Source organism: Saccopteryx bilineata, chromosome 3 (genome assembly GCF_036850765.1).
Source record: "Saccopteryx bilineata isolate mSacBil1 chromosome 3, mSacBil1_pri_phased_curated, whole genome shotgun sequence".
Lineage (NCBI taxonomy): Eukaryota > Metazoa > Chordata > Mammalia > Chiroptera > Emballonuridae > Saccopteryx > Saccopteryx bilineata.
The window spans coordinates 309771848-309796212 of record NC_089492.1 but is presented as its reverse complement, the minus strand read 5'-3'; the positions used below and the strand labels follow the sequence as shown (position 1 = coordinate 309796212).

General features: G+C 52.1%; 2 protein-coding genes across 5 annotated transcripts; one reads left to right on the top strand and one right to left on the bottom strand.

The window, feature by feature from the left end:
* The first annotated feature begins 1406 nt into the window (after window positions 1–1406).
* CD37 (CD37 molecule) lies at window positions 1407–6513 on the top strand. Of its 4 annotated transcripts, none has more exons than XM_066271579.1 (9): window positions 1407–1570; window positions 1676–1748; window positions 2923–3047; window positions 3162–3236; window positions 3957–4061; window positions 4463–4699; window positions 5028–5111; window positions 5441–5491; window positions 6136–6513. In XM_066271579.1, the coding sequence occupies exons 1-9, from the start codon at window positions 1502–1504 to the stop codon at window positions 6211–6213; spliced, it is 897 nt and encodes a 298-aa protein (XP_066127676.1). In that variant the 5' UTR covers window positions 1407–1501; the 3' UTR covers window positions 6214–6513. The 4 variants fall into 4 exon arrangements, with proteins under 4 accessions (XP_066127676.1, XP_066127675.1, XP_066127677.1 ...); XM_066271578.1 differs by having other exon boundaries at window positions 5420–5491; XM_066271580.1 differs by lacking the exon at window positions 5441–5491.
* A 120-nt stretch (window positions 6514–6633) lies between these two features.
* On the bottom strand, window positions 6634–24317 carry TEAD2 (TEA domain transcription factor 2). The gene is made up of 14 exons (XM_066271577.1): window positions 24266–24317; window positions 22259–22496; window positions 21805–21869; window positions 21625–21684; window positions 21338–21400; window positions 20207–20218; window positions 19893–20000; window positions 19735–19793; window positions 16880–16944; window positions 15709–15857; window positions 10525–10698; window positions 8725–8886; window positions 7868–8020; window positions 6634–7292 (listed from the first exon to the last, which is right to left on the bottom strand). The coding sequence occupies exons 2-14, from the start codon at window positions 22488–22490 to the stop codon at window positions 7179–7181; spliced, it is 1416 nt and encodes a 471-aa protein (XP_066127674.1). The 5' UTR covers window positions 22491–22496; window positions 24266–24317; the 3' UTR covers window positions 6634–7178.
* Window positions 24318–24365: the final 48 nt, after the last annotated feature.

Genomic DNA, 24365 nt, shown 5'->3' with positions numbered 1-24365 from the left:
GCCAGGGCTACACTTTGCATATAGACAACTAGATTTGTCAATTATTCCCAATAAAGTTGGGGAGGGGAAACCCAGAGTAAAAAATCAGAATAGTATTGATATTTAATGACAATAAAATAAATTGCATCTTGGCTAGGTAACTCAGTTGGTTAGAGTTTCCTCCCCATATGCCAACGCTGCAAGTAGGATCCCCGGTCAGGGCACATACAGGAATCAACCAATGAGTGCATGAATAAGTGGAACAACAAATCGATGTTTCTCTCTCCCCCACTTCCTCACTCTATAATCAATAAACACTTTTTAAATTGAATTTTGAGCCTTAAAAAAGAAAAAGGATAGCAGACGAGATCTCTCAGAAAAAAGAAAGGGTACTGTATCTTTAAGGGTGCTGGTTTTCTAGGGCTTGGGTGGACACCAGGATGGTAGGAACATCCCTGACCTATGTTGGAAATCTGTGAGGATTTGGGACTTGACAAGAATGGGAGCCTGTGGGGTGTCCAGGGAGCTCAGAGGCTGCTAGGCATGCAGCTCAGGCCTAGAGATGATCAGGTACTACAAAGCTGGATCTAACTGCCAAGGTCCCAGGCTCAATCCTGGCTGCTCTGGGGCCTCCTCCTCTAGGGGCCCCACTGCAGAGGCAGGAAGTCCTGCCAGAGGCTCAGCTTCCGCTTTGGGTGTTTGGCACTGCTCAGCCACCCCTCTCACTCCCAGGGACCTTCCCACTTGGGACCTGCAGCACTTTCACTTCCCCGAAGTACCCAGACCCTGCCCCAGCACAGGGGAACACCTGGTCTACACTTGTTGCCAAAAACAGGATGCAGACAGTGAGAGAGGAGCAATGACAGATGGGGGTGGGGGGGCAGTGATCAGCAGGGAAAGGAGGGCAGGCATGCAGAGAAAAGGTGCCAGAAACCCAAAGAGGGACAGGATAGAGACCCTGAGGTTGAAGGAGACAGAAACCCAGAGGTGGGGACAAGGACTCAGAAGATAAAAGGACTCAGAGAGAAGGGAACAAAGACTTAGAGGGGAGGACAAGAGATCAAGGGCCAGGAAGAGGGGACAGAGATGGAGGCAGAGATGGCAGAGCTTAGCAGGCAGTGAGGTCAGAGTGTCTGTGAGGTCGGCTGATGTCCAGGGCTGGCCTGGGGTCTTGGTGCCCAGAGTGAGTGGGTACAAGCAGATCAGGAGCCCCCGTGGGTCCCCAAGCCTAAGCCATGGAGACCTGGGAGGAACTGCCCAGCGTGTCCTTGGTGTCCACAAATTCCAAGGCCCCTCAGGTACATGTGTGTGTGTCCCAGGGGCGGGTGAGGGAGACAAGGACAAAGACAGAATAAAACCACCTTGTGTGTAGAGGGAGGGGTGAGGCTCCACCCCTGGCACTTCCTCTTTCTCTGTGTTCTTCCTTTGTCTCTGTCTCTCAGCCTCTCCCTCTCGTTCAAGGCTTCTTTCTCCCTGTCTCCCCACTGCCAACTCTTCTGGCTGCTCACCACTCCAGGCAAAGATGTCGGCCCAGAACAGCTGCCTCAGCCTCATCAAGTACCTCCTCTTCGTTTTCAACCTCTTCTTTTTTGTGAGTTGTCTCATGGTTCCCCGGACTGGGCCCCAGTCCCTCCCACAGCCGTCCCTCCTAGTATCCCTGCTTGCCCACCATCATATTCTCATCTCCTCTCCCCAGGTCCTAGGCAGCCTGATTTTCTGCTTTGGTATTTGGATACTTGTGGACAAGACCAGCTTCGTGTCATTTGTGGGTGAGGGGGCCGGGGCAGTTGGGGAGGAACTTCCTGGAGCGGGCTTGGACACAGCCTCTCCACAAGTGGCGTCCTGGGGTCCCTCTTGTCCCAGGTAGCTCCGCAGTTCCCAACTCCTAAGTGGGTCCCAGGCTCTGCCAGGCCTCTCCAAGCTTCAGTGTCTTTCTCTGACAACTGAGTTGTGCATACCACCAATAACAATAATAGCCATTTCCCGGGCACTTCCTATGTGTCAGCTCTTGTGCAGATGTTCATCAGATCCTCCCAGAAACCTCTCCTGGCATTCAGAGTGGGGAAGTCACATACTGGACTAATAATAATAGTAGGAAAATCATAAGAAGGTAATAGTCAAACCCCTAATGGCTCATATTAATGTGTTCACCCTGTGTTGAGAACTGGGTTGAACACATGCCTCCCAGGCATCCCTCAGAACAACCCCTGGAAATAGATACCATTCTATTCCCTAGGCCTCAGGGAGCTTAAATTGACAGATCCAATATCACAGAACAAGTGATGGGGCTGAAACTACCGGGAGTGAGAAGAGCTGAAGGAGGAAAGAGAGACTGAGAACAAGAAGGAGAGATTGAGAGTTGAAGGGAGGAAGAGGGACAGAGACTTAGAGAGAGGAGAGAATCCCAGAGGAGAGGGACAGGGACTCAGGGTGGGGCAGAGTTGGAGACCTGGAGAAAGGGACACCAGGAGCCTAGAAAGAGGCCCCCCAGGCCTGACCAGGCGGTGGCACAGTGGATAGAGCCTCAGACTGGGATGCAGAGGACCCAGGTTCGAGACCCTGAGGTTGCCAGCTTGAGCGCTGGCTCATCTGGTTTGAGCAAGAAGCTCACCAGCTTGGACCCAAGGTCGCTGGCTCAAGCAAGGGGTTACTCGGTCTGCTGAAGGCCCGCGGTCAAGGCACATATGAGAAAGCAATCAATGAACAACTAAGGTGTCGCAACGAAAAATTGATGATTGATGCTTCTCATCTCTCTCCGTTCCTGTCTGTCTGTCCCTATCTATCCCTCTGACTCTCTCTCTGTCCCTGTAAAAAAAAAAAAAAAAAAAAAAAAGAGGCCCCCCAGGATACTGCTCTCCACTGCATGGGTGGAGAATGGGAGAATGGGGACTGCCTGGAGCTGGGCACCTAAGACTCAAAGTCACTGCCTCTCACCTTCCCCAGGCTTGTCCTTCATGCCCCTGCAGATCTGGTCCAAGGCCCTGGCCATCTCAGGAATCCTCACCATGGGCCTTGCCCTCCTGGGCTGTGTGGGGGCCCTAAAGGAGCTCCGCTGCTTCCTGGGCCTGGTGAGTGCCCCACCCCCTCTCCCTCCTTAGGACCACTCACTCCCTTCTCCCCTCAGATAGATCCCCTGCATCCTGGGGAGGGGCCCAGTCTGACCTCTCCACTCTGCCCCTCAGTATTTTGGGATACTGCTGCTCCTGTTTGTCACGCAGATCACCCTGGGGATCCTCATCTCCACTCAGCGGATCCGGGTGAGCTTGCCTGCCCCTCCCCCCTTTCCCTTACCCCTACAGCCAGTGGGGTGGACTTGGTGGGGGAGGGAGGTGGAAAGAGACGGAAACAAAGGCAGACAGGGACTAACATAGACAAAAAAAATAACAGAGAAAGGAAGAAGAGAGCCACACAGACAGAACAGATATAGAGACTGACAGAGAGACACGGAGAGGTAGAGACAGGAAGAGGCAGAGAAAGACGTACACGCACGGAGGAAAACGGTCATAGCAAGAAAGAGATCCAAAGGGAAACAAGAAAAAAAGAGAAAACACGCGTACAGAGGCTCAGAGGAAGAGAGAGACCTAACGAGAGAGATCGTGGGAAATAGCGAGAGAAACAGAAAGACGGTAGAAAGTGGCAGAGAAAGATTTCATTTCATTTTTTAGGGGGGAGGGGGAAGTGGAAAACATCAGCTTGTAGTGGTTGCTTCCCGTCTGTGCCTTGACCCGGCAAGCCCAGGGTTTCGAACGGGCGACCTCAGCATTCCAGGTCGATGCTTTCTCCACTGTGCCACCACAGGTCAGGCAGAGAGGTTTTGAGAAAGAGACTTAGATAGCCATTCAGTGAGAAAATGATGCCGGCATAGAGATGCTCGGGCACCCACCCCTCGGCGCTGAGACAGCCCGGAGTGGCTGTCGGTCAGCACAGATGCGGTGGGGAAGGCAGGTTGGGATCCAGCCTCACTCTCAGCCTCTCAGCTGGAGCGGAAGGTGAAGGACATAGTGCAGGAGACGATCCAAAATTACCGCGCCGACCGGGAGAAGACCTCAGCGGAGGAAAGTTGGGACTATGTGCAGTCCCAGGTGCGTGAGGCATGTCGTGCCCAACGTCCCCCCCCCCCCCCAACGTGGCTCAGTGCCCCAGCTCCCATCCAGGACCCCGGAAAGGCTTTGCTCTCTGCCACGATAAGACTCCACCCTCAGCCCCAAGGCCCTAGCGTGATCCCACCCCCGGCTCCTAGTGACTCTGGGTCCCACGGGACCGGCCCACCTGAGACTCCATTTCCTGGTCACTCACCTGCCCCTTACTGAGGCTGAATTACAATGCCCACTCAATCTTTAGTTCAGAGCCGGATTCTGCAGCTTCTCGCCCAGCCCCAGGTCGCCCCGTGATTCGTCTCTTCCAACTTCATGTTTTCCTAATCCCCTAGCCCTGTCCCCACCCTCCTCCAGTCCCGGTCCATCTGACTCTGTCTCTCTCTCAGCTGCGCTGCTGCGGCTGGACCTCTCCTCAGGACTGGTTCCGTGTCCCTAGCCTGAGCAGCAACGAGTCGGAGGCATACCGTGTACCCTGCTCCTGCTATAACTCATCGGCGACTAACGACTCCGCAATCTCCGATATGATCTCCCTCCCCCAGTTCAGCCGGGCCGGACCACTGGCGCGGCCCCGACGCAATACAGACTTTTGCGTGGTCCCTGCAAACAGCTACACCTATCGCGAGGTGGGAAAGGGATCGGCCCACGGAAAGAGGATTGCGGGCAGGAGCGTGGCCCCCTGGAGGCGGGACTGCAACATATGGGGGGGGAGGGGTCTGCAAGTAGGGTGGGACCACAAGAAAGAACGGACAACAGGTGGGGCGAAGCCCCCAGAAGCTGCGGTTTCTTTAGGCGGGGCCTAGAGAAAAGGGGAGGACCTAGAATGCTCTTGCCTAGGGAGGAGTAGGTTTGTTCAGGGCCAAGAGACTAGACAGTACTGGTACCTAGGGAAGCTGGGCGAGATAGAATCCCAGAAAAAGTCCTACCTAATTTAACCTTTCTCTATGTTGCCAGGGCTGCGCGAGAAGCCTCCAGAAGTGGTTGCACAACAACCTTATCTCCATAGTGGGCATTTGTCTGGGCGTCGGTCTACTCGAGGTAATCCAATCCTGCCCTCGCTCGCGACTGACTGTACAATCCTTAAATAGTCCTGCCCCAAGAGGTGGATTTGACGGTGGGCACACTCGGCGCGCGCCCTGGGCCCCGTCTTCTGAAGGACCCTCCAAAATCCCAACTTTACACTTTTTTCTAATGTAAGAGGCCCAATATTTTCTTCTGCGCCCGGGGCCCCAACCGACCTTAATCCGAGTCTGGCCCTCATTCTGGGAAAGGCTCATGCATAATAGACCCAATCGCCTGTGAGCCCTGATTGGTTGCACGCAGGAAGGTTTTCCCTTCCTCCCGAGGCTCACATCTGCTCTCCTCAGCTGACCAGCCTCCTGCTATTGGCCGCAATATCCCACCTCTTTTCCCCGCAGGTGAGTGTGGCGGGGCTGAGTCTACTATTGCCACGCAGAGCTCTCCAACCCCAGCCGCGGGTGCGGGGCGCCAAAGGCTCGTGCCCAGAGCCCGGCCTGAGCGCTGATGGCTGCAGTGGGCGCAGCGGCAGTCAGTGGGGTGGCTGGGGCATGGCGGATGCTTGCCCCAACTGGGGTGACAAGACCCCTCAGGGCAAGCTGCCGATAACCCTAGGCCTAGGGCCCTGGCCGCTTAATGATCAAGACGAGGAACAGTCTGAGACCAGGAGCACTGGCACAGAGGTGGAGGCCAAGATGGAATTAGAGACACAGGCAGAAGGGGATAGAGATGAGCATCCAGAATAAAGGACCCTGGGCTTGCTCCGGATCTCACTCCTTTCCAGGCTCTAGACCTGCGTTAGGCGCAGCTGGATTCCTTCTACCTCACCCTGTTCCCACCTCCCCAGCCTGTCCATCTGCATCTTTGGTGGCCTAGCCTATGACCTCCTGCCCTTTTACCCTTAACCCCACCATTCTACACCCTTATCATCCCCCCAAATTCCCATCCTGGACCCCATCTTTCACAACCAGGCCCAGCCCCATCTGATTCTTGACACCGGTCCACAACCCCTCGACCTATCTGATAGCATCTCCTTTCTCTATAGCTCAGCTTCATGACGCTCTCCATATTCCTGTGCAGAAATCTGGACCAAGTCTACAACAGGCTCGCCCGGTACCGCTAGGCCCGGTTCTCCCCAAGTCCCTCCTAGACCCCTTCAAGTGTCCTGGGCACTGACTTCTCTGACACCTGTAAATATTTGTTTAACACCCTTCTCCCCAGCCATTGAGCCCTCTGCCTCCTCATTTCCCCGGGGACCCAGGTGTCTGCCCACCCCATGGCTGTCACCTCTCTCACGGGACCTGGGGCTTCCCACCACCAGCTTCCTGCCCCCAAACACACCTCATTTCTTTGTCAGCCTACCACCTCCCACAAGATTATTTTTCACCCAAACCCCAAATAAACCCCCTGCGTTTTGGTAAAATGGCTTTATCCTGTCAAAACCAACACAATTTTGAGGCAGAAGATGTGGGGGAGGGGCAGACACTACCTTCTAGCCAGTGGCTCATGTAGAAGAGGGGATGACATTAAAAAGACTCACCCCACTGCTTGCCCAGTTGAGAAAAGTCAAGACCCTAACACCCATTTATAAATATCTCTTGTTATATTAAAAAAAAATATTTCCAGGGCCCACCTGGCTCTGCTCCTGCACAGAAAGGGTTAACCTTCAATATTTGATTTCAGAGTCACAGGGTGGGGGTGGTAGAAAGAGACAAATTAGGAAGGGGTTGGAAAACAGACAAGCCAATGTGTAACTAGGGCCCTCCGAAACATCCAGAACAGAGTGGGAGGAAGGCACTGTTGGAGACTGAGAAACCAGTGCTGTACCCTCAGGGCTACTCATGCCAGTCCCCAGTCCTGGGTCCCCAGTTCCCGATGCTCTGGAGTGATCTGTCCTCTCACAAACCCATGTGAGGTCCCAATATCCATCCTTTCCTCTCAGACCTGGCCCATTCAACTCCCCACCCAGCTTCCAAAGACCCCTCGAACAGATATCAGCCCCCTCCCCAAATAAGAAGCCTGAAGAAAGCTGGAGGTCCTTCTTGGGAGGGGGAGTATTCAGGAGTGATTCACTTTTAGGGTCCCCCTTCAGTCCCTGACCAGGCGATAAATGTGGTGCTGGGTCCCCCGTTCACTGGTGGAGACTTCAAAGACGTAGGCGGTGCAGAGCAGCAGTTCCTGGGTGTCTCTATTTGTCACCACCTGCCAGGGAGGCCGGGAGAAGGGGTTTGTGCTTGAAAGCGAAGGTACCACTGTGCCCTCCCTCAGTTATCACGGGGTATACAGGAAAGGGCTTCCTACCATGTCACATTTCCCTGGGAGAGGGAATGCCCAACATGCCAGGTTCCTCATTTGAAGAACCTCACATAAGATAGTATATCATGTATTAGATGGTCAAGGGGGTCCCCACTCCATCACATTCCCCAGGTGAAAGAGGTCCCCAGCTCAATGCATTCCCCAAAGTCAAATAGATCCTATCATATCATGTTTCCTGGACTAAGGTTAGGTTCCCTGGAAAGGGGGTCCCATTAAGGACCCACCCTGAGTCCTCCAGGTCAGTTTCCCCAGTGAAGGGGGATTCCCTCAAAAGAATGCTTTGGAGTCCCGACCATATCAGTTCCCTGGGTAAAGGAAAGGGATCCTTTAAGCCGAGGGTCTAGTGCAGGGTTCCCAGTGTATCAGTTCTCCAGGTGAAAGTGTCCCTGGGGTTGAGGGTCTATGGTGGGCACTCCCTTCCACAGCGGGGCTCGTGCCCCGACCCAGCCCCAGTGCGTCACCTGGAGAATGGTGAAGTTCTCCAGGACGCTGTTCATCATATAGCGCTCAGGCAGCTGCCGCAGCTTGTGCAAGAAATTCACCAGGTACTCGCACATGGGTGAGCGCAGCAGGCGGTACACGAATCTCCCATCCTCTAGCTGGGCCCGCTCCGTCTGAACCGGGAAGGGGGGGGGGAGTGGAGATTATAGTGACTGAGACAAAAAGGGGTTGCCCCAGAAACCCAGCCGATCTCTGTGCCTCTCAGATGGCACACCCTCTCCCCACTGCCATGTTCTATCTTCTACTGCCCCGTATGCAGTGACCAGAGACAGGACCCTGAACCCTCGGGTATCTAACTCAGAATCACTGAGCCTGCAAGCCAGAGACCATCTCAGTCCCTCAAAGCTGTGCTCTGCATCCTCAGTGACCTCTAAACTCCTCAGACCTCTAATACACTCACACCTGCCAAAACCTCTTTTTTTTTTTCCACCAAAGACTCTTAATGAGATCTCCAGACCCTGTGATCTCTGAAGTTGAGACTCTGCAAGTCCTCGGCAACCCAACTGTGACCCCTGAACCTCCATGCTCTGTGAACTCTTCCAGATTCACAAGAACCTTTTGAATCTTAGCAACTATATATATCTGCCCCACACATTACCTTTGAACCCTCAAAGTAACCCCTACATGTGACTTCAGAACTCCGTGTCAGCTCTAAGCATATGCACTAACCCCCAAAGAGGCTGGGACGCCCCCACCCCACTATGGAGACTCCCCCAATGCCTGAGCTGTTGTGGCTTCTGGTCTATTTAGTCTGAACCTCCAAAGCAGCAGGTGGCTGGGAGCTCACCCGCCCAGAGCTCCACTTCTGCGGCCTCACCTCCACCTTCTCCACCACCTGCTTGCCGAAGGAGCAGACCTTGGAGGAGCAGGTGAGGGTCATGTGCTCCAGGCTCTCGTACTGACTGCTCACACCGTAGAAGCCACCACTGGTGCTGCCAGGTCCCACTTCCTCACCACTTGGGCCCCAGTTCAGGTCCGCCTGCAGGATGGGGAGACACAGGTGAGTTGAAGGGGACATCCCTTATCAATGGTGGTGACGCTGCTAATGTAAGAACTCTGCCCCGTGGCCTGGTTTCTCCCATTTGCATCTGTAGTTGCCCACCTCTCTTCAGCGTCAAAGTCCTCACCTCTCCAAGGGCCAGTTTCCACCCTTCCATCAGTGCTGCCAAAGTCTGAATCCCCAAAATGATCCTGACCTTCTCTCAGTGAGCCCCTCACCAAAGGAGACCTGGAATTCAACATTTTGCTCCTAAAGCCCCCAACTTGAGTTCAACCCCTTTCAAGGGCTTGGTTACTAAGAAGGTGGTTACTCCCTAGCAACCAGAAGCTCTCCCACAGAGCCCTTCCCCCACACCCTGGTTGCTAAGACAAGGGGTTAGTCCCTAGCAATGGGGTCTGGCAGGGCCTAAAGAACACTGACTGCTTTCCAGAACATTCTCCCGGGCCCTTTCAGCCAATTCTCAGAGGTCATACCCTTCCATGACTCCAGTGGCCTAGTGAGCAGACAGTCCATTATGCCAGGTGGGATGTAATCAAGCCTAAGACCTCGTATCACCTTGGTCCTATTCCCCCTGGTCACCTTCCTGGGAGGCACACCTCTTCCTTTTCCTACCTTTAGTCACCTACTTGACCAGGTCACTCTCTGGGGTAGTTTAGTCCCCTTCTCAGAGGCCTGACTCCATCCATCACCTTGGTGATGTGGCCTTGTGAAGCCAGACAAAAACTGAAGGCTTTTCCAGCCCTTTCCCTACATCCCTTCAGATGCTGGGCTTCTAAAGGTCGCTGTCCAGACCTGGGACCTGGTGAGGCCTGCCTTAAGCCCTAACAATGCCTACAGACCCCAGAGCTGTCTTGGGCCTCCACTTCACACTAGAACCTTTTATCATCACAATAGCTATGGGGCCAGCAAGGCCAGCAAACTGCAAGCCCTCAGCAGGCTTCCTTCTCAGAGACTAGATCCCTCCAGGGTACTGGTTATAAGAGTTAACACCCTCTAAACATTCACATTTATTGAGTTCCTATAGCATCAGCCATTGTCCTGGACACCAAACCAAACAGGCCTAAGAAAGACCCAAATGGACCCTCTTATTCACAATTATATCCATAGCACCTGGCATGGGGCCTTGTATATAGTAAGTGCTCAGTGAATACAGGATTTTACAAAGCCACTTCCTGGCTCCTTCAATGGTACCCTCAAGGCCAGATATTCTTTAATGACAGGATCTGGTGGAACATAGTATCCCTTCTTTAGAGAGCTCTGCAGGACTCCACTTGCTAGGAGAAGGAAGACATTCCTTAGCAACAAGGCTTGGTGTGGTCAGTGGAATAGGGGAGTCTGAAATGACAGAAGCCATTCTCAAGGGCCATATCAGTCACAAGACTGGGTGTGACAAAGTTTAGTGGGATCTGGGGAGTTCCAAGTCATACTCCCATGCCCACACTGGTCCCATGCACCCAGCCATGGAGGCAAAACTCCTCGGTGCTCCTTGTTGCAAAGGGGGCTGATACTCTGGGCCATACAGAGTTGTGAGGCCCAGGCTGACCTGGTGGAGCCAGAGTCCTTAGCTGGGAGGCCACGTGATCTATGAGCACTTTTGTTTTTGGTGGCAGAACTCACCCAAAACTTGACCAGGAAGAAGGCGTGAGGGGGCCCACGATCATACAGCTCCCGCAGACCACCCTTTTTCTCGGGGAATTTGTCATAGATCTGCCGGACATCCACACTCTCAAGGGGAGGCGCTCCAGGGCTAGGGCAGTGCTGGCTGATGTGAACAAACAGGTGCCTCTGGTACTGGGGAGAAACAGCCGTAGGTGAGGAGTGGGCAATGGGCTGGACCTTGGATCCTCACTGCCCAAGCCGATCCACACTCCTGTCACCACTCCCAGAGCTCCTGCTAGCTGTCCCATCCTGTGCACCCAGACACTGGGCCCAACTACCAGGCACTGTCCCCACTCTTTTCTGCCCCTTAATTCCCACAGTACCTTAGTCCCCAAGCCCTGTCCTGACTGCCCAACTCTGCCCTGTCCCCTGCTTCATCCTCCCAGCCCTGTCCTCTCCTCCTTTCACCCCAGCCTCCTGCCTGTCCTCCCAGCCTCCAACCTCTCTTCCCCAGTTCATCACTCACATGGCTCCAGAGCTGACCCTCAACCTCCCCTGCTCATAACCTTTCCATGGCTCCCCACCACCCCAGGAAAAAGCCCACACCCCTTAACTGGGCTATGTTTTGAATAGTTGTTTATAAGTGTTCCATCAGTGGATGGATGGAATGAATGGATGGATGGATGGATGAAAATCCATATAGCCATACCAAGACTTGTTCTTTGTTCTCATTTTTATCACTTCTTATCCATATCCTGAAAATTTCCCCATCTTTTCTTCTAATCCCAAACCTCATCCATTTTCCCAGGTCATCCCAATCTGCCTCTTTCTGAAAGCCTCCACTAATTACAAACAGATGAGATCTCTCTACCACTTTCATGATTCCCCATCACCAGGAGAAATCTCCTGGTGTACCACCCAGCTTGGCAATGCCAGCTTCTCCAGAACCAATAGCTGTCCAGGGCCCATTCACTTTTTTTTTTTTTTCTTTTCATTTTTTCATTTTTCTGAAGCTGGAAACGGGGAGAGACAGTCAGACAGACTCCCGCATGCGCCCGACCGGGATCCACCCAGCACGCCCACCAGGGGCGACGCTCTGCCCACCAGGGGGCGATGCTCTGCCCATCCTGGGCGTCGCCATATTGCGACCAGAGCCACTCTAGCGCCTGAGGCAGAGGCCACAGAGCCATCCCCAGCGCCCGGGCCATCTCTGCTCCAATGGAGCCTTGGCTGCGGGAGGGGAAGAGAGAGACAGAGAGGAAAGCGCGGCGGGGGGGTGGAGAAGCAAATGGGCGCTTCTCCTGTGTGCCCTGGCCAGGAATCGAACCCGGGTCCTCCACACGCTAGGCCGACGCTCTACCGCTGAGCCAACCGGCCAGGGCCCCATTCACTTTTATCAGCTTCCCCATCATAGTCAATTATTTGATTCCCTGAAAGCCTCAACACTGTTTCTCCATCTCTGTACCTAAAAACACCCAGTTCTACACACAACAAACTCCTTTGTAACCCCCAAGTGCAACTCAAATGTTGGCATCTCAGGGAAGCATTCACTGACTCTCCAGGCAGCACCTCTCCTCTGTACACCCGCAAAAACAAGCTACCCCATCCCAGCACGTACCCACTATTCAACAGACATCTATCGAGAAGCTACTGTGTAGAGGTACTGCTCTGGGTTCCAGGGCTACAAGGTAAAGTCCCTGACCTCGTGGGCTCACAGTCTACTGGCAGAGACAGAGAAAATGTAAATCGTCTTATACAGAATATAAATTTCGAAAAGCAATGTATGTTAAGAAAAGATTCCTAATAAAGCACAGTAAGGGAGTGGAGAGTGACGGCATCGGTAGTTTGGGGAAGCCAACCAGAGAAAAGGGTCAAGCAGGGGTCTGAATGAACGTTGGGCCAGAGTGGGGAAAGCACGTTCCAGGCGGCAGGAACAGCAGATGCAAAGGCCCTGAAGCAGGAGGGGCTGGGTACGTTTGAGAAAGGGCATGGAGGCCAGTGTGGTCAGAGCAGAGTAAACAAGGGTGAGAGTACAGGAGGGAAGGGCAGAGAAGGATTGGGGGTCAGATTGTGCAGAACTTTGTAAGCAACTGAAAAGACTTTAGCTTTTGCTCCAAGTGAGATTGGAGAGTTTTAACCTGATCTGACTTGGGTTTTACCAAGACCACTATATACAGTAATTGGAGTTTATATGGCTGTTTATATGAACAGCTTATATGAACGCAGAGACTGCGTTCCCAGATGTTAGTTTCTTTTCACACAGATAAACTACATTTCCCAGATTCCTTTGCAGTTATGTTTGCCCACATGATTAAGTTCTGGCCAATGGGGTGTGAGCAGACCTGATAGTTGCCCCTTCTAAGCCAGACCCATAAAACCTCCTCACTCTCTTCCTTCCACCATCTGCCAGCCAGATGCAGAGAATCCAGTAGCAGATTCTGAAGCCCTAGGAAATGGCAGAGCCACAAGATGGAAGAAGCCTGGCCTGACCAGGCAGTGGCGCAGTGAATAGAGCATCGGACTGGGATGTGGAGGACCCAGGTTCGTTTTCCTAGAGATCCCAAGGTCGCCAGCTTGAGCGCAGGCTCATCTGGTTTGAGCAAGGCTCACCAGCTTGAGCCCAAGGTTGCTGGCTCAAGCAAGGGGTCACTCGGTCTGCTGTAGCCCCCCAGTCAAGGCACATATGAGAAAGCAAACAATGAACAACTAAGGTGCCGCAACAAAGAATTGATGTTTCTTATCTCTCTCCCTTCTGGTCTCTCTCTCTCTCTCTCTCTCCCTCTCTGACTCTCTTTGTCTCTGCCAAAAAAAAAAAAAATATATATATATATATATAATATATATATATATATATATATCTGCCAATCTAAAAAAATTATGACCCATATATATATATATATGGAAGAAGCCTGGATTCCCCAAATCACTGTGTGGAAGACTCCTGTTGAACACCCACAATGAACTGTTCCACCAGTGAGAAACTTCTATGATGTTCAGTCCCTGGGTGTTGGAGTTATTTCTTTTAACAGTCAGCGCACCCTGACTAATATGCTTTCTGTCTCCTATGCCAGGAAAAGCTCGTGCCTAAAAACAAGGTCTGCTTTCCCAAGTTCCCAGTATCCACCACAAAGCCTGGTGCACAGGAGGCACTCAGAAGTGTTTTTGTTTGGTTGGTTTTTGTAACAGAATGAGACAGAGAAAGGGACAGACAGGAAGGTAGAGAGATAAGAAGCATCAATTCTTCGTTGCGGCACCTTAATTGTTTATTAATTGCTTTCTTATATGTGCCTTGACCGGGAAGCTACAGCAGACCGAGTGACCCCTTGCTCAACCAGATGAACCCATGCTCAAGCCGGCGACCTTGGGGTTTCAAATCTGGGTCCTGTGAGTCCCAGTCTGAAACTCTATCCACTGTGCCACTGCCTGATCAGGCTCAGAAGTGTTTGATGAATTAATAAATTATGTCCTAGATTCTCTGACCTTCCCAAGCCATGACCTCATGACCTTCTAGTTCCTTTATGCTAGGAGTTGTCAAAGTGTAGTCCCTGGACCAGCAGCATCAACATCACCTAGGAGCTTGTTAGAAAGACAAATCCAGAAAAAGAAAGAAATGCAAATCCGGCCCTGGCTCAATTGATAGAGTGTCACCCAGCATATAGACACCCCTGGTTCGATCCCCAGTCAGGGTCCCAGTCACGGCACACAGGAGAAGCAACCATCTGCTTCTCTTCCTCTCCCTCTCCCTCTCCCCCTTCTTTCCCTTTTCCCCTCTCGCAGCCAGTGGCTCGATTGGTCCAAGCATCAGCCCTAGGTGCTGAGGATGGCTTGGTTGATTCGAGCGTCAGCCCCTGACAGAGAGTGTCTGGAAGATCCCAGTCAGGGCACATGTGAGAGTCTAATTATCTCCCCTCCTCTCACTTAAAAAAAAAAGAAATGAAAATCCTCAGGCTCCACACCAAACTAACTGAATCAGATATTCTTAGGGTGGGGGTCAGCAATCTGTGGGGTTTTTGTTTTTGATAGAGAGAGACAAGAAGGGAGAAAGAGGTAGGAGAGAGATGAGAAACATCAACTCATAGTTGTGTCACTTTAGTTGTTCATTGATGGCTTTCTCATATGTGCTTTGACTGGGGGGGGGGGCTACAGCAGACTGAGTGACCCCTTGCTCAAGCCAGCAACCTTGGGCTCAAGCCAGCAATCATAGGGTCATGTCTATGATCCCACACTCAAGCCAGTGACCTAAGGGTTTCAAACCCAGGTCCACCACATTCCAGTCTAATGCTCTATCCACTGTGCCACCACCTAGTCAGCAATCTGTTTTACAAGCCCTCTGTGTCATTCTGATACCTGCTAAAGTTTGAGAACCACTACTTTATGCTTTTCCTTTCTATAACCCTCTACATTGAAAACGCCCAGTGACCTGGAATGCTGAGGTTGTCAGTTCAAAACCCTGGGCTTGCCTGGTCAAGGCACATATGGAGTTGATGCTTCCTACTCCTCCCCTCTTTCTCTCTCTCGCTCTCTCTCTCCTTTCTCTCTTAAAAAATAAAATAAAATCTAAAAAAAAAAAAATTTATGTTACCTGTATAAAGCAAAGATAAAACTGTTCTTCTGGCCTGACCTGTGGTGGCACAGTGGATAAAGCGTCGACCTGGAAATGCTGAGGTCGCTGGTTTGAAACCCTGGGCTTGCCTGGTCAAGGCACATATGGGAGTTGATGCTTCCAGCTCCTCCCCCCATCTCTCTCTGTCTCTCTCCCTCTCTCTCTCCTCTCTAAAATGAATTAAAAAAAAAAAAACTGTTCTTGTCTGACCAGGCAGTGGCGCAGTGGATAGAGCATCGAACTGGGATGCAGAGGACCCAGGTTTGAGACCCCAAGGTCGCCAGCTTGAGCACAAGTTCATCTGGCTTGAGCACAAAAAAAGCTCACCAGCTTGGACCCAAGGTCGCTGGCTCAAGCAAGGGGTCACTCGGTCTGCTGAAGGCCCACGGTCAAGGCACATATGAGAAAGCAATCAATGAACAACTAAGGTGTCACAACGAGAAACTGATGATTGATGCTTCACATCTCTCTCCGTTCCTGTCTATCTGTCCCTATCTATCCCTCTCTCTGACTCTCTCTCTGTCCCTAGGAAAAAAAAAACAAACCTGTTCTTAAAAAAAAAACAAAGCCCACAGTGACTATCCCAAAATCACACTCACAGAGTCAACTGCATCCGGGGGTTCCACAAAGGCCGAGAATTCCACCAGCTGTAACCGGGCAGTGCCCAGGGCCCGAGCCTGCCAGGCTGGGGGTGATGGGGCAGGTGGGGGCAAGGCAGGGGGTGAGAGGGCTTGGGGGGGCTCGTACCCTAGAGAGAGAAGAACAAACAATAAAAATTACTAACATTTATGGAATATATCAAGCACTGTTCTCTCTTGCCTGCCTCCACTTAGAAGCTGAAAAAACTAAATACTCACTTTCCCAGCCTCCCTTGCAGCTAGAGGTGGCCATGTGACACAGTCCTGGCCAATGAGACGTTAGGGGAAATCTGCTCGGGGGCTTCTGGGAAGGAGTTTCTTCCTGAATAAAAAAGACAGAACTTTGGGAGGAGAAAGCTTTTGTTTCTGGTCAAGTCCTGCTTGGGACATGACCTAGAGTTACAACAGCCATCTTGGGACAGTAAGACAGAGTCCAAGGACCCTATAGAAATGCTAATCTTGATATGCTGAACTTCTGAGCCAGCACAAAAGCAGCCCACTTTTTGTTATATGGAATCATTAAAGCCTTTATTATTTACGGCACTATTAATTTGCATACTGTTGCCTGCAACCAAGAGCACTCCTAATTGATGAATTTGTGGAACCTAAGTGTAATTTTCCATCAATGTGAGTTCATAGGACCACATGAGCATGGACTTCTGGAAGCCATGTTGCTGCCAGATGGGCAGAGCCTGCCTAGGAATGAAGCCACCAGAGGAAGGCAAAACCAAGCAAGTCCTAAGTTTACCATTTGAGCCTCTGGATCCAGCCATACCTGAAGCCATAATGCCAAAAATATCAGTTACCTGAACCAATAAATTCTGGGTTTTTGTTTATCATCTAGCTTGACTTGGGTTTCTGTCACTTGCAGCTGAAAGAATTTTGACTTATACATCCCCCAATGTCCTTTAGGCTAGGAAGTGGCAGAACAACAACTCAGTGTGTCTGGCTACAGATGTTATGCTCTTACACTCTAAAAATTCTGTCACTCATCCTTCCTTACCCCCACACACCCCGTCTCAGAGCTGGGCCTCAGGAGGAGTGTGTCCCCTGATTAATGGAAGGTTGAAGGAAAGGCAGATAAGGTTGACAGGGGGGACAAAAGATGAGGGAGGGTGGTGAGTACTCTTACCTGGGAGGTCAGTAGATGGGGGAGTCAGTGACAAGGAGAATGGTGTCTGCGAGAATGGCTTCACACTGAGGGAGAAAGGAAGCCCAAGGTCAGTAAGGCGGAAAGATGCTAATCAGACTGACTGCCGTTTACTGGGGGGCCAGGTGGACCCTGTGCTCACACAATATGTGCACATTTTTATTGAGACCTCACAGCCTCTGAGGTATGTGTGATCACTGCCTTCTTATTTGCACAGGAGAAAGGTACACAAGGGTCAACTGACCTACCCAGTCTCACAGCTGGACACAGTGGAGCCTGGGCTCGAACCAGCTAAGTCCCAGCCATGAGGTCTGGTATCTTGATGATAGTTTAGTACCTCTCACAATATGGCGGAAAGAGAACAGAAACAGGGTCTCAAGAGGTGGGGAGAGGCCCTGGCCTGTTGGCTCAGCGGTAGAGCGTCGGCCTGGCATGCAGGAGTCCCGGGTTCGATTTCCAGCCAGGGCGCACAGGAGAAGCGCCCATTTGCTTCTCCACCCCTCCCCCTCTCCTTCCTCTCTGTCTCTCTCTTCCCCTCCCGCAGCCGAAACTCCATTGGAGCAAAGATGGCCCAGGCGCTGGGGATGGCTCTGTGGCCTCTGCCTCAGGCGCTAGAATGGCTCTGAATGCAGCAGAGGGACGCCCCAGAGGGGCAGAACATCGCCCCCTGGTGGGCATGCCGGGTGGATCCCGGTTGGGTGCATGCGGGAGTCTGTCTGACTGCCTCCGTTTCCAGCTTGGGGGGGGGGGGAAAGAGGTGGGGAGAATAGGAAATTTGGAGGAAGAGAAGGCTGAAGGGTCAAGTGGGTAGGGAGAAAGTGACCAGCAGCTCAGAAATGGGACACCGGGCCAAACTTTGGGGTGAGGAGGCAGCACAACAGACTCCAAAGCAGTGTGTCCAATAGAACTTTTTGTGATGATGGAAATGATCTCTCCCTGTGCCGTCCAGTACTATAGCCGCAGGCCACATGTGGCTACTGACCACATGACATATCACTACTGAGCTGGAATGTGGCTAGGTCCCTGAGGAACTGAATTTTTCATTTTATTTCACTTGAATTGACTTAAATTTTAATAACCATACATGGCTAGGGACTGTAGTACCTGATAGCATAGCTAGAGGCCAACGACCTGTGGGGTACCCCAGGAGATGGCGGTGAGGAGACTGAGAGGTCAGAGGTCAAGGAGACATGATGAATTCACAGGTCAGTAAGAGGTCAAGGGTCCAAAGATCAAGATCAGAAAGATATAAACTCCAAGGACTTTCAGATTTTGACTCCCAAGGATCTTGACTTAGTATTTGCATGCCAATTCTGAAATCTAAACTCTAGTACCCTACCCACAAACTTAATGTCTTGTCGTTAGGCCACTACCCAGTGTCACCTCCTCAGAGGTCTTCTCTGACTCCTAAATAGAGCACATACACCCTGCTTTATTTCCCACATTTATTCCTTTCTTATTAATGTTTATTTTATTTACTTTTTATCATGCTTATTATTTATCTCCCCCTTCTCCAAGTATATAAGCTCCATGAGGGCAGAAATTTTAATTTGTTCAATGATATGTCCCTAGTCAAGCAGAGTCACAGGTACTTAATAGCTTCTCAGTAAACATTTGACTGACTGACCAATGGCTTAATACTGGCCTCCTCTCAGTTCCTGAAACTCACCAAATTTTCCTACCTCAGGGTCTTGGCACATGCTGTTTTCCCTGCCTAAAATAACCCCACTTTCATTCTTTACCTGGCAAAGCCTTCTTCAGAGAAACCCCCAGAACACTCTTCCTTACCCCAGAACCTGTTGAAGTTCTTCACACATCACACATCCTCTTCAATTTCGTGTTTATGTACATACATGATGATTTATTGATATTCATCTTCCCAATTTGACTATCAGCTCCATAAAAGGTGGAACCCCAGAGACCAGAGCAATGCCTACTAAACCACCAGTTCTTTCAGATCAGCCTCCTTCCCTGCAAACCTGTGGTTCCTTTGGCTCAGGGAACTTGCTCTGACCCTTCCTGTGTCCCCATTCAGCAGCACCTCCCCAGCGAACTTTCTTCCCTCCCAGCCTGGATCCCACAGACTGTAACTTCTTCTCTGGCAACACCCTCAACACTCCTGTCCCACCATCCTGAGGCCACATGGCCCTATCAACACCCAGCCTAGACCCATTGCTCCTTTCTGGGCTGAAAACTGTTCTTCCCCTGTGCCTCTGGGACCCATTTCTATACTTTCAGCCAGAAACATATCTGTCACCCTCATGGCTCTCTCAGAGCTAAAAAGGACACTCCCATTTACCTCTGAAGCCCATTTTCTTCCTTCTGACTCTGAAAGATGATAAGGAGCCCTGCTCAGGCCCAAGAACCAACTCTATAAGGACAAGCCTTCCTATGAGCTTCTGGGGCCCAGCCAACACCACTAGAAGGCCTTATGCCCAGGCCTCTCACATTCATCAAGTCCTGTGCTAAGCTTATTTTTTTCCCAAACCCACTCCTTCCCCAGGCGGCACATTTCTAGATAGTCCCAGTAACCCCAATCACCAGCCAGACCCCAGGCACTGTCCCTGCCTCCTCGCTCCTCTCAGCCCACCAGGTCCCCACAGCGTCCATCCTCCTCCTGACTCTCTCTGCTCTGTCCCCTCCCTGCTTTCCAGTCTCAGACCTGGTCCTCCTGTCCTGAGCATCCCCTCCCCCTCCTGCCTGGGATTCAAATCCAGATAGCCTAGCTCCAGAATCAATGTTCACAAGGGAGCCAGGAACAAGGAGGTGGGGTGAGAAAGGCCTGTGGGAGAGTGGAGGTGGGGGACAGGTGCTGAGGCAGAACAGAAAATACTCACTCTGGAACATTCCAGGGCGTCCCAGAGCCCCCTGACCAAAACTGGAAAAGCTCAGAGGCCTAGAAGCGAGACAAAGGCGAGGGGTCAGCCAGTTAGTCCCCTGTTGAAGCCACACCCCCACCCTCCAGCCCTAAGCCCCAGACCCCAACCCAGGCCACCTGAGGACCAGTGGGACCCAGTTTGGCCTGCAGGGAAGGGGCTGAGATGAGCTGGGCAGAGGACATGGTGGCCATTGTCTGGAAAGCCTTGTCCTTGGAAACTTGGTCCTGTAGGAAAAGTTGAAGGTCCATGTTCATGGGGAGTTCCAGTAGACACAGCAAGGTTGGGGACAATGACAGGGCATGGTAAGTATAGAAAGATGCGGAGTTGGGGGGGTCAAGGCAAATCCCTGTTCCTACAGCACTCTGCCCCCTGCCCCCTCAGGAATGCCTATAGTAGGGGAGTGGGTGGGATGGTGGGCAGAAACACTTACCACATTCAGGGCCTGCCCATGGGGGTGGGGGAGGGTGCCAAGGAAGGAAAGAAAACATGATTTAGGAAATGAGGTCTGGACACCCCACCTTCCTGCCCTGCCAACCCCTACAGCCCTGCCACCCGGAGCTGAGCACAGAGAGGAAGGAAGAATGAAGGATGAATATGGAACAGAGGGAGCCAGGCCTAGAGGGGGAAAGAAGTTCCCAATGACTAGAATAAAAGACAGTAATGAGGGTTGCTAGGTCAATAAAGAGCCAGAAGTAAAGGTTTCCAGATATGTGGGCAACAGGAATTGAGAATTTCAGACCCAGAGGGAATAGGCGATGAACATTTCGTAGTTGGGACAGGACAGAGAGGAATGGCAAACTCCAGAAAAGACCAGAAGGGATGGTGTTTAGACCTAGAGAGAAAGGAAGAGGAAGTGATGGTCCCCAAAACCAGAGAAAGAGGCAGAGAAGTCTCTATAGTTGGAGGTAGAAGCGGATTTAATGGCGGGCACACCAGGCATGCACCATGGGCCCCAACTTCTGAAGGGCCCCGCAAACCCCCAACTTTACACTCTTTTCTAATGTAAGGGGCCCAATATTTTCTTCTGTGCTTGAGCCCTAACCAACCTTAATCTACCTCTGCTTGGAGGGGTAGAAAATTAGAGTATCTAGCCAAGAAGAAACAGGAAACCCAGAGGATGAAAAAAAGAAAAGGGATATGAAAAGAAGCAAAAGGAGATAAAAATATCTAAGCACAAAGAGAACAGGATGGCCAAACAAGGATGAGGAAATGGGAAGATGAACCAGATGGAGACCAAGAGGAAAAAGGATGAGGACACCCCAAAAGGAAGGGCAGGCAGGGAGAGAAGGAGGCAAAAGATAGCTACAACCAGAGGAAAGGCCCAATGCCCCCCTTCTTGCCTGTCTCAAGCTAAATCTCTGCACCCCTCACCGTGGTTCCATACCTCCACACCCCCTTGCTGGGCCACTAATCCCCCACCTTGGGTCTCTGCTTCCCCCATTCTGTCTACCTTTCTGTGTGAATCTGTTCCCATTTCTTGGTCTCTGTCCTTCATCCCAGGTCTCTACCCCCTCCCTCCGGAGCCCTGTACCCCTCTTAGGATGTCTGCTTTGGTCCCTACCTTGAGCTTGGACTGGATTTCCCTCGATTTCCTTCGGGCCAAGACCTGGATGTGACTAGAGACCTGAAGGGAGGGACAAAGAAATAGATTCAGGCCAGAGTCACTTGTCCCTTGCACCCTCTACCTGTTTCCTCCATCCAGTGCTCCACAGAGCTGCTGGAACATGGGAGATGACACACAGAACATGGTAGCTGTCCCAGGAGCATGCAAACACAGATGTGAACCAGCAGATCCGGGTCTCCTTTCCCTTCCCCATCCTTCTCTTTGGCTCTTTTGGTCTCTCTTACTCTGGTTCTAACACAACTGCTAAGAGAACTGTATCGGGCACAGTATATCCACAGAGATGCCTAGAAGACAGACAAAAATACATGAACCAGATCCTCATTGAACCTGAAACTGTCTATACTAGCATGGCCCTGAGAAGACAAGCCCATCCCAGACAGAAGCCCACAAGTCAGTCCGGAGACCTGTTTGCGAGTTCGGGTCTTCCCCGTTCTCAGCTTGATGTAGCGGGCAATCAGTTCATTCCGACCTGAAGAATCAAAGATGGAACAGAGTTAGACCACCAGCAGAACTTCTCAACAGAGAGTACATTGAGGGAAGAGAGAGAAGCAACCGTTCCCAGAGGTCCACAGCAAGCTGGGAGCTAGGTGGAAGAGTTATGACTGCAGGTTTTAGAGCCAGACATCCTGGGTTCAAACCCCAGCTCCACTGCACACTAGCTTTGTGGCCTTAGGCAAATCACTTAACATTTCTGGGCCTCAATTTCCTCATCAGTGCCAATGGGGATGCTAGCTCCTACCTGAGTTATGGGGACACTAAGTGCTTTTATGTGAAGTGTTTAAAGCTCCATAAATGCTGGTTATTACGGTATATTTTAGTAATCAATGAGGACCAGGGCAAATAGAAGGGTGGACTCACCATACATCTTGCCTTCATCGGACAGGATGATTTTCCGTCGGCCGCAGGGTGGGTAGATGGCCAGGGCCTCCTGGAAGCTCTGCTCGATGTCAGGACTCCAGACACCCTCTGCATCTGGGCCTCCATCCCCCCCAGCCCCCTCGCTGCCACCGGTTCCTTCCTCACTTCCTTCCTCACTTCCTGTCCAGGCGCTGCCATCGTCCAGGGGGGCCCCAGCCCGGGGTTCCCCCATCTGGGCCTAGAAGAACACAGAGTTCAGCAAGTTTCCCCTGACCCATCCAGAAGGACCTCAGAGCTTGGAAGGCTGGGAGTCCAGAATCCTGGGTCTGAGGGAAGGCGCTGGGGACCCAGCCCTATGGGTCTGAGGGAGATGGCTGGGTCCTGACAATGGAGGCTGGATTTCTGTGGAAGCTTAAAGTGAGGAGTGATTCTCTGGATTTCCAGGGGTCCTTGAGTTGTAATGAAGTCTTGAACACCACAGAATCATGTGTGGGGCTCATGAGACCCAATCATTTTGATATGGATTATTAGTTTTTATCCCATTGATTTGGGACAGGGGGTAAGGGAGAGAGAGAGAAGCATCAACTCGTTCCACTTAGTTGTTCCCTTTAGATGTGCACTCATTGGTTATATTTCATATATGCCTTTACTGGGACACACTGTGACAACGCTCTATCCACTTAGCCACCCTACCAGGGATGGATTACTAGTTTAAAGAAGACAGGAGTCAGAGCCTAGTTGCAGGGAAGGGGGCGTGGGTGACATCTTAGTCCCACTCCAAGCACAATGCTAGAATGTGAGCAGCAGCTGCTGGAAAAGAAGAGTAATGGGCCCTAGTAAGGCTGAAGGGAGGTTCAGAAAGAAGAGGCCAGAGACTCAGAGACTCAGAGAAGGACAGAGCCTCAGAGAGAGGGGAACAGAGACCCAGCGTGGGGGCACAGAGACCCAGAGGGTGGTGGACAGAGACACAGAGGGCGCTGGGGGACGAAGACACAGGGAGGGAGGACAGAGACTAAGGGCAGAAACTCAAGTGGAGACCAGGAAAGAACCACAGACTGGGGGGCACGAACGCCATACCATCAGGAGAGCTAGAACAAAGGACCCAGGCATCCCCTCCCCCAGTTTCCCACAACCCCCATCATGGGAGGGGCTGCTCAGCGAGAGCACCTCCCCTCAAGCCTCCGGCCCCGCCCCTCCTCTTCCCACCTCCCGCGCCGCGAGCTTGGATCCAACTCAAGTTCCCAATGACTTTCCGGAGGCCGGGAACAGGGGAAAACTTTTTCCAATACAGTCAGATCCCGCCTCCCTGGCGGCTCCACGTCTTCCACAGCTTTCCCAGGAGCCCGGAGTCCAGACTCCCATCCCCCTCCTCCCTCGGACCCTGGAGTCCCGTCCGAGACAGACAAAGACCCCAGGCCGAGCCCAATGGCGTTGCGGCGTTCAGGACCCCCGTAGGCCAAAATCCCAGCCCAGCTTGCCCCCATGCGGTCAGACAAAGGGACGGAGGAGCCAGATAAGAAAGGTCCCCCTAATTTCCCGCCCCAGACCCCAAACCTCTTAAGAGACAAGACTGAAGATCCAGAAAGCTCTGTAGCCTGCCCTCTGCCACCCCAGTGGCCCCTTTCTCCATGAGGAGGGCGCCCACAAATGACAGACACACAAATCAGTTCGGTCAGAAATATGCACAGGGTCCTATTTCGCTTCAAACCGCCACCGCCACCGTCACACTCACACCCCACACAACCAGCCCCAGTTACCTGCCCGCACCCACTACCAGGTACACACTCCCAAACTCAGACGTATGAACAGACACCCCATCTCCGGCGAAAGTTTCAACCCCGCACTTAGCCTCTGTCAGGAGCGCAAACTCGAGCCCCCGGATAAAAAGTAGGTCACATGCAATTCAGAGACGGTCCCCCCCCACACCTAAATTCCTAACGCGTAACTTTCCACCCCAATTCACACACCCCAAAGCAGGACCCCCGACTCCCGCCGGCGCTTTCCTACCTCCCGGCCTGGGGCTGGGGACCGCGGCGGGCGGGGCGCTACGAAGGAGAAAGTTGCCCGGGAGCTTTGTTTGGGAAAAGTGGGAGGGACCGAAGGGGGG

What these genes read in the sequence shown, in the direction of transcription:
- TEAD2 (XM_066271577.1), bottom strand. Translation starts at nt 22,490, where the DNA reads ATGGGGGAACCCCGGGCTGGGGCCCCCCTGGACGATGGCAGCGCCTGG. An exon ending in GCAGTTGTGTTAGAACCAGA is followed by an intron (nt 21,401 to 21,624) that starts GTAAGAGAGACC and finishes CCCTCCCTTCAG; the next exon opens with GTCTCTAGTCACATCCAGGT. An exon ending in CCCATCTACTGACCTCCCAG is followed by an intron (nt 15,858 to 16,879) that starts GTAAGAGTACTC and finishes TTCTCTCTCTAG; the next exon opens with GGTACGAGCCCCCCCAAGCC.
- CD37 (XM_066271578.1), top strand. Translation starts at nt 1,502, where the DNA reads ATGTCGGCCCAGAACAGCTGCCTCAGCCTCATCAAGTACCTCCTCTTC. An exon ending in TCTCCACTCAGCGGATCCGG is followed by an intron (nt 3,237 to 3,956) that starts GTGAGCTTGCCT and finishes TCAGCCTCTCAG; the next exon opens with CTGGAGCGGAAGGTGAAGGA. An exon ending in CCCACCTCTTTTCCCCGCAG is followed by an intron (nt 5,492 to 6,135) that starts GTGAGTGTGGCG and finishes CTTTCTCTATAG; the next exon opens with CTCAGCTTCATGACGCTCTC.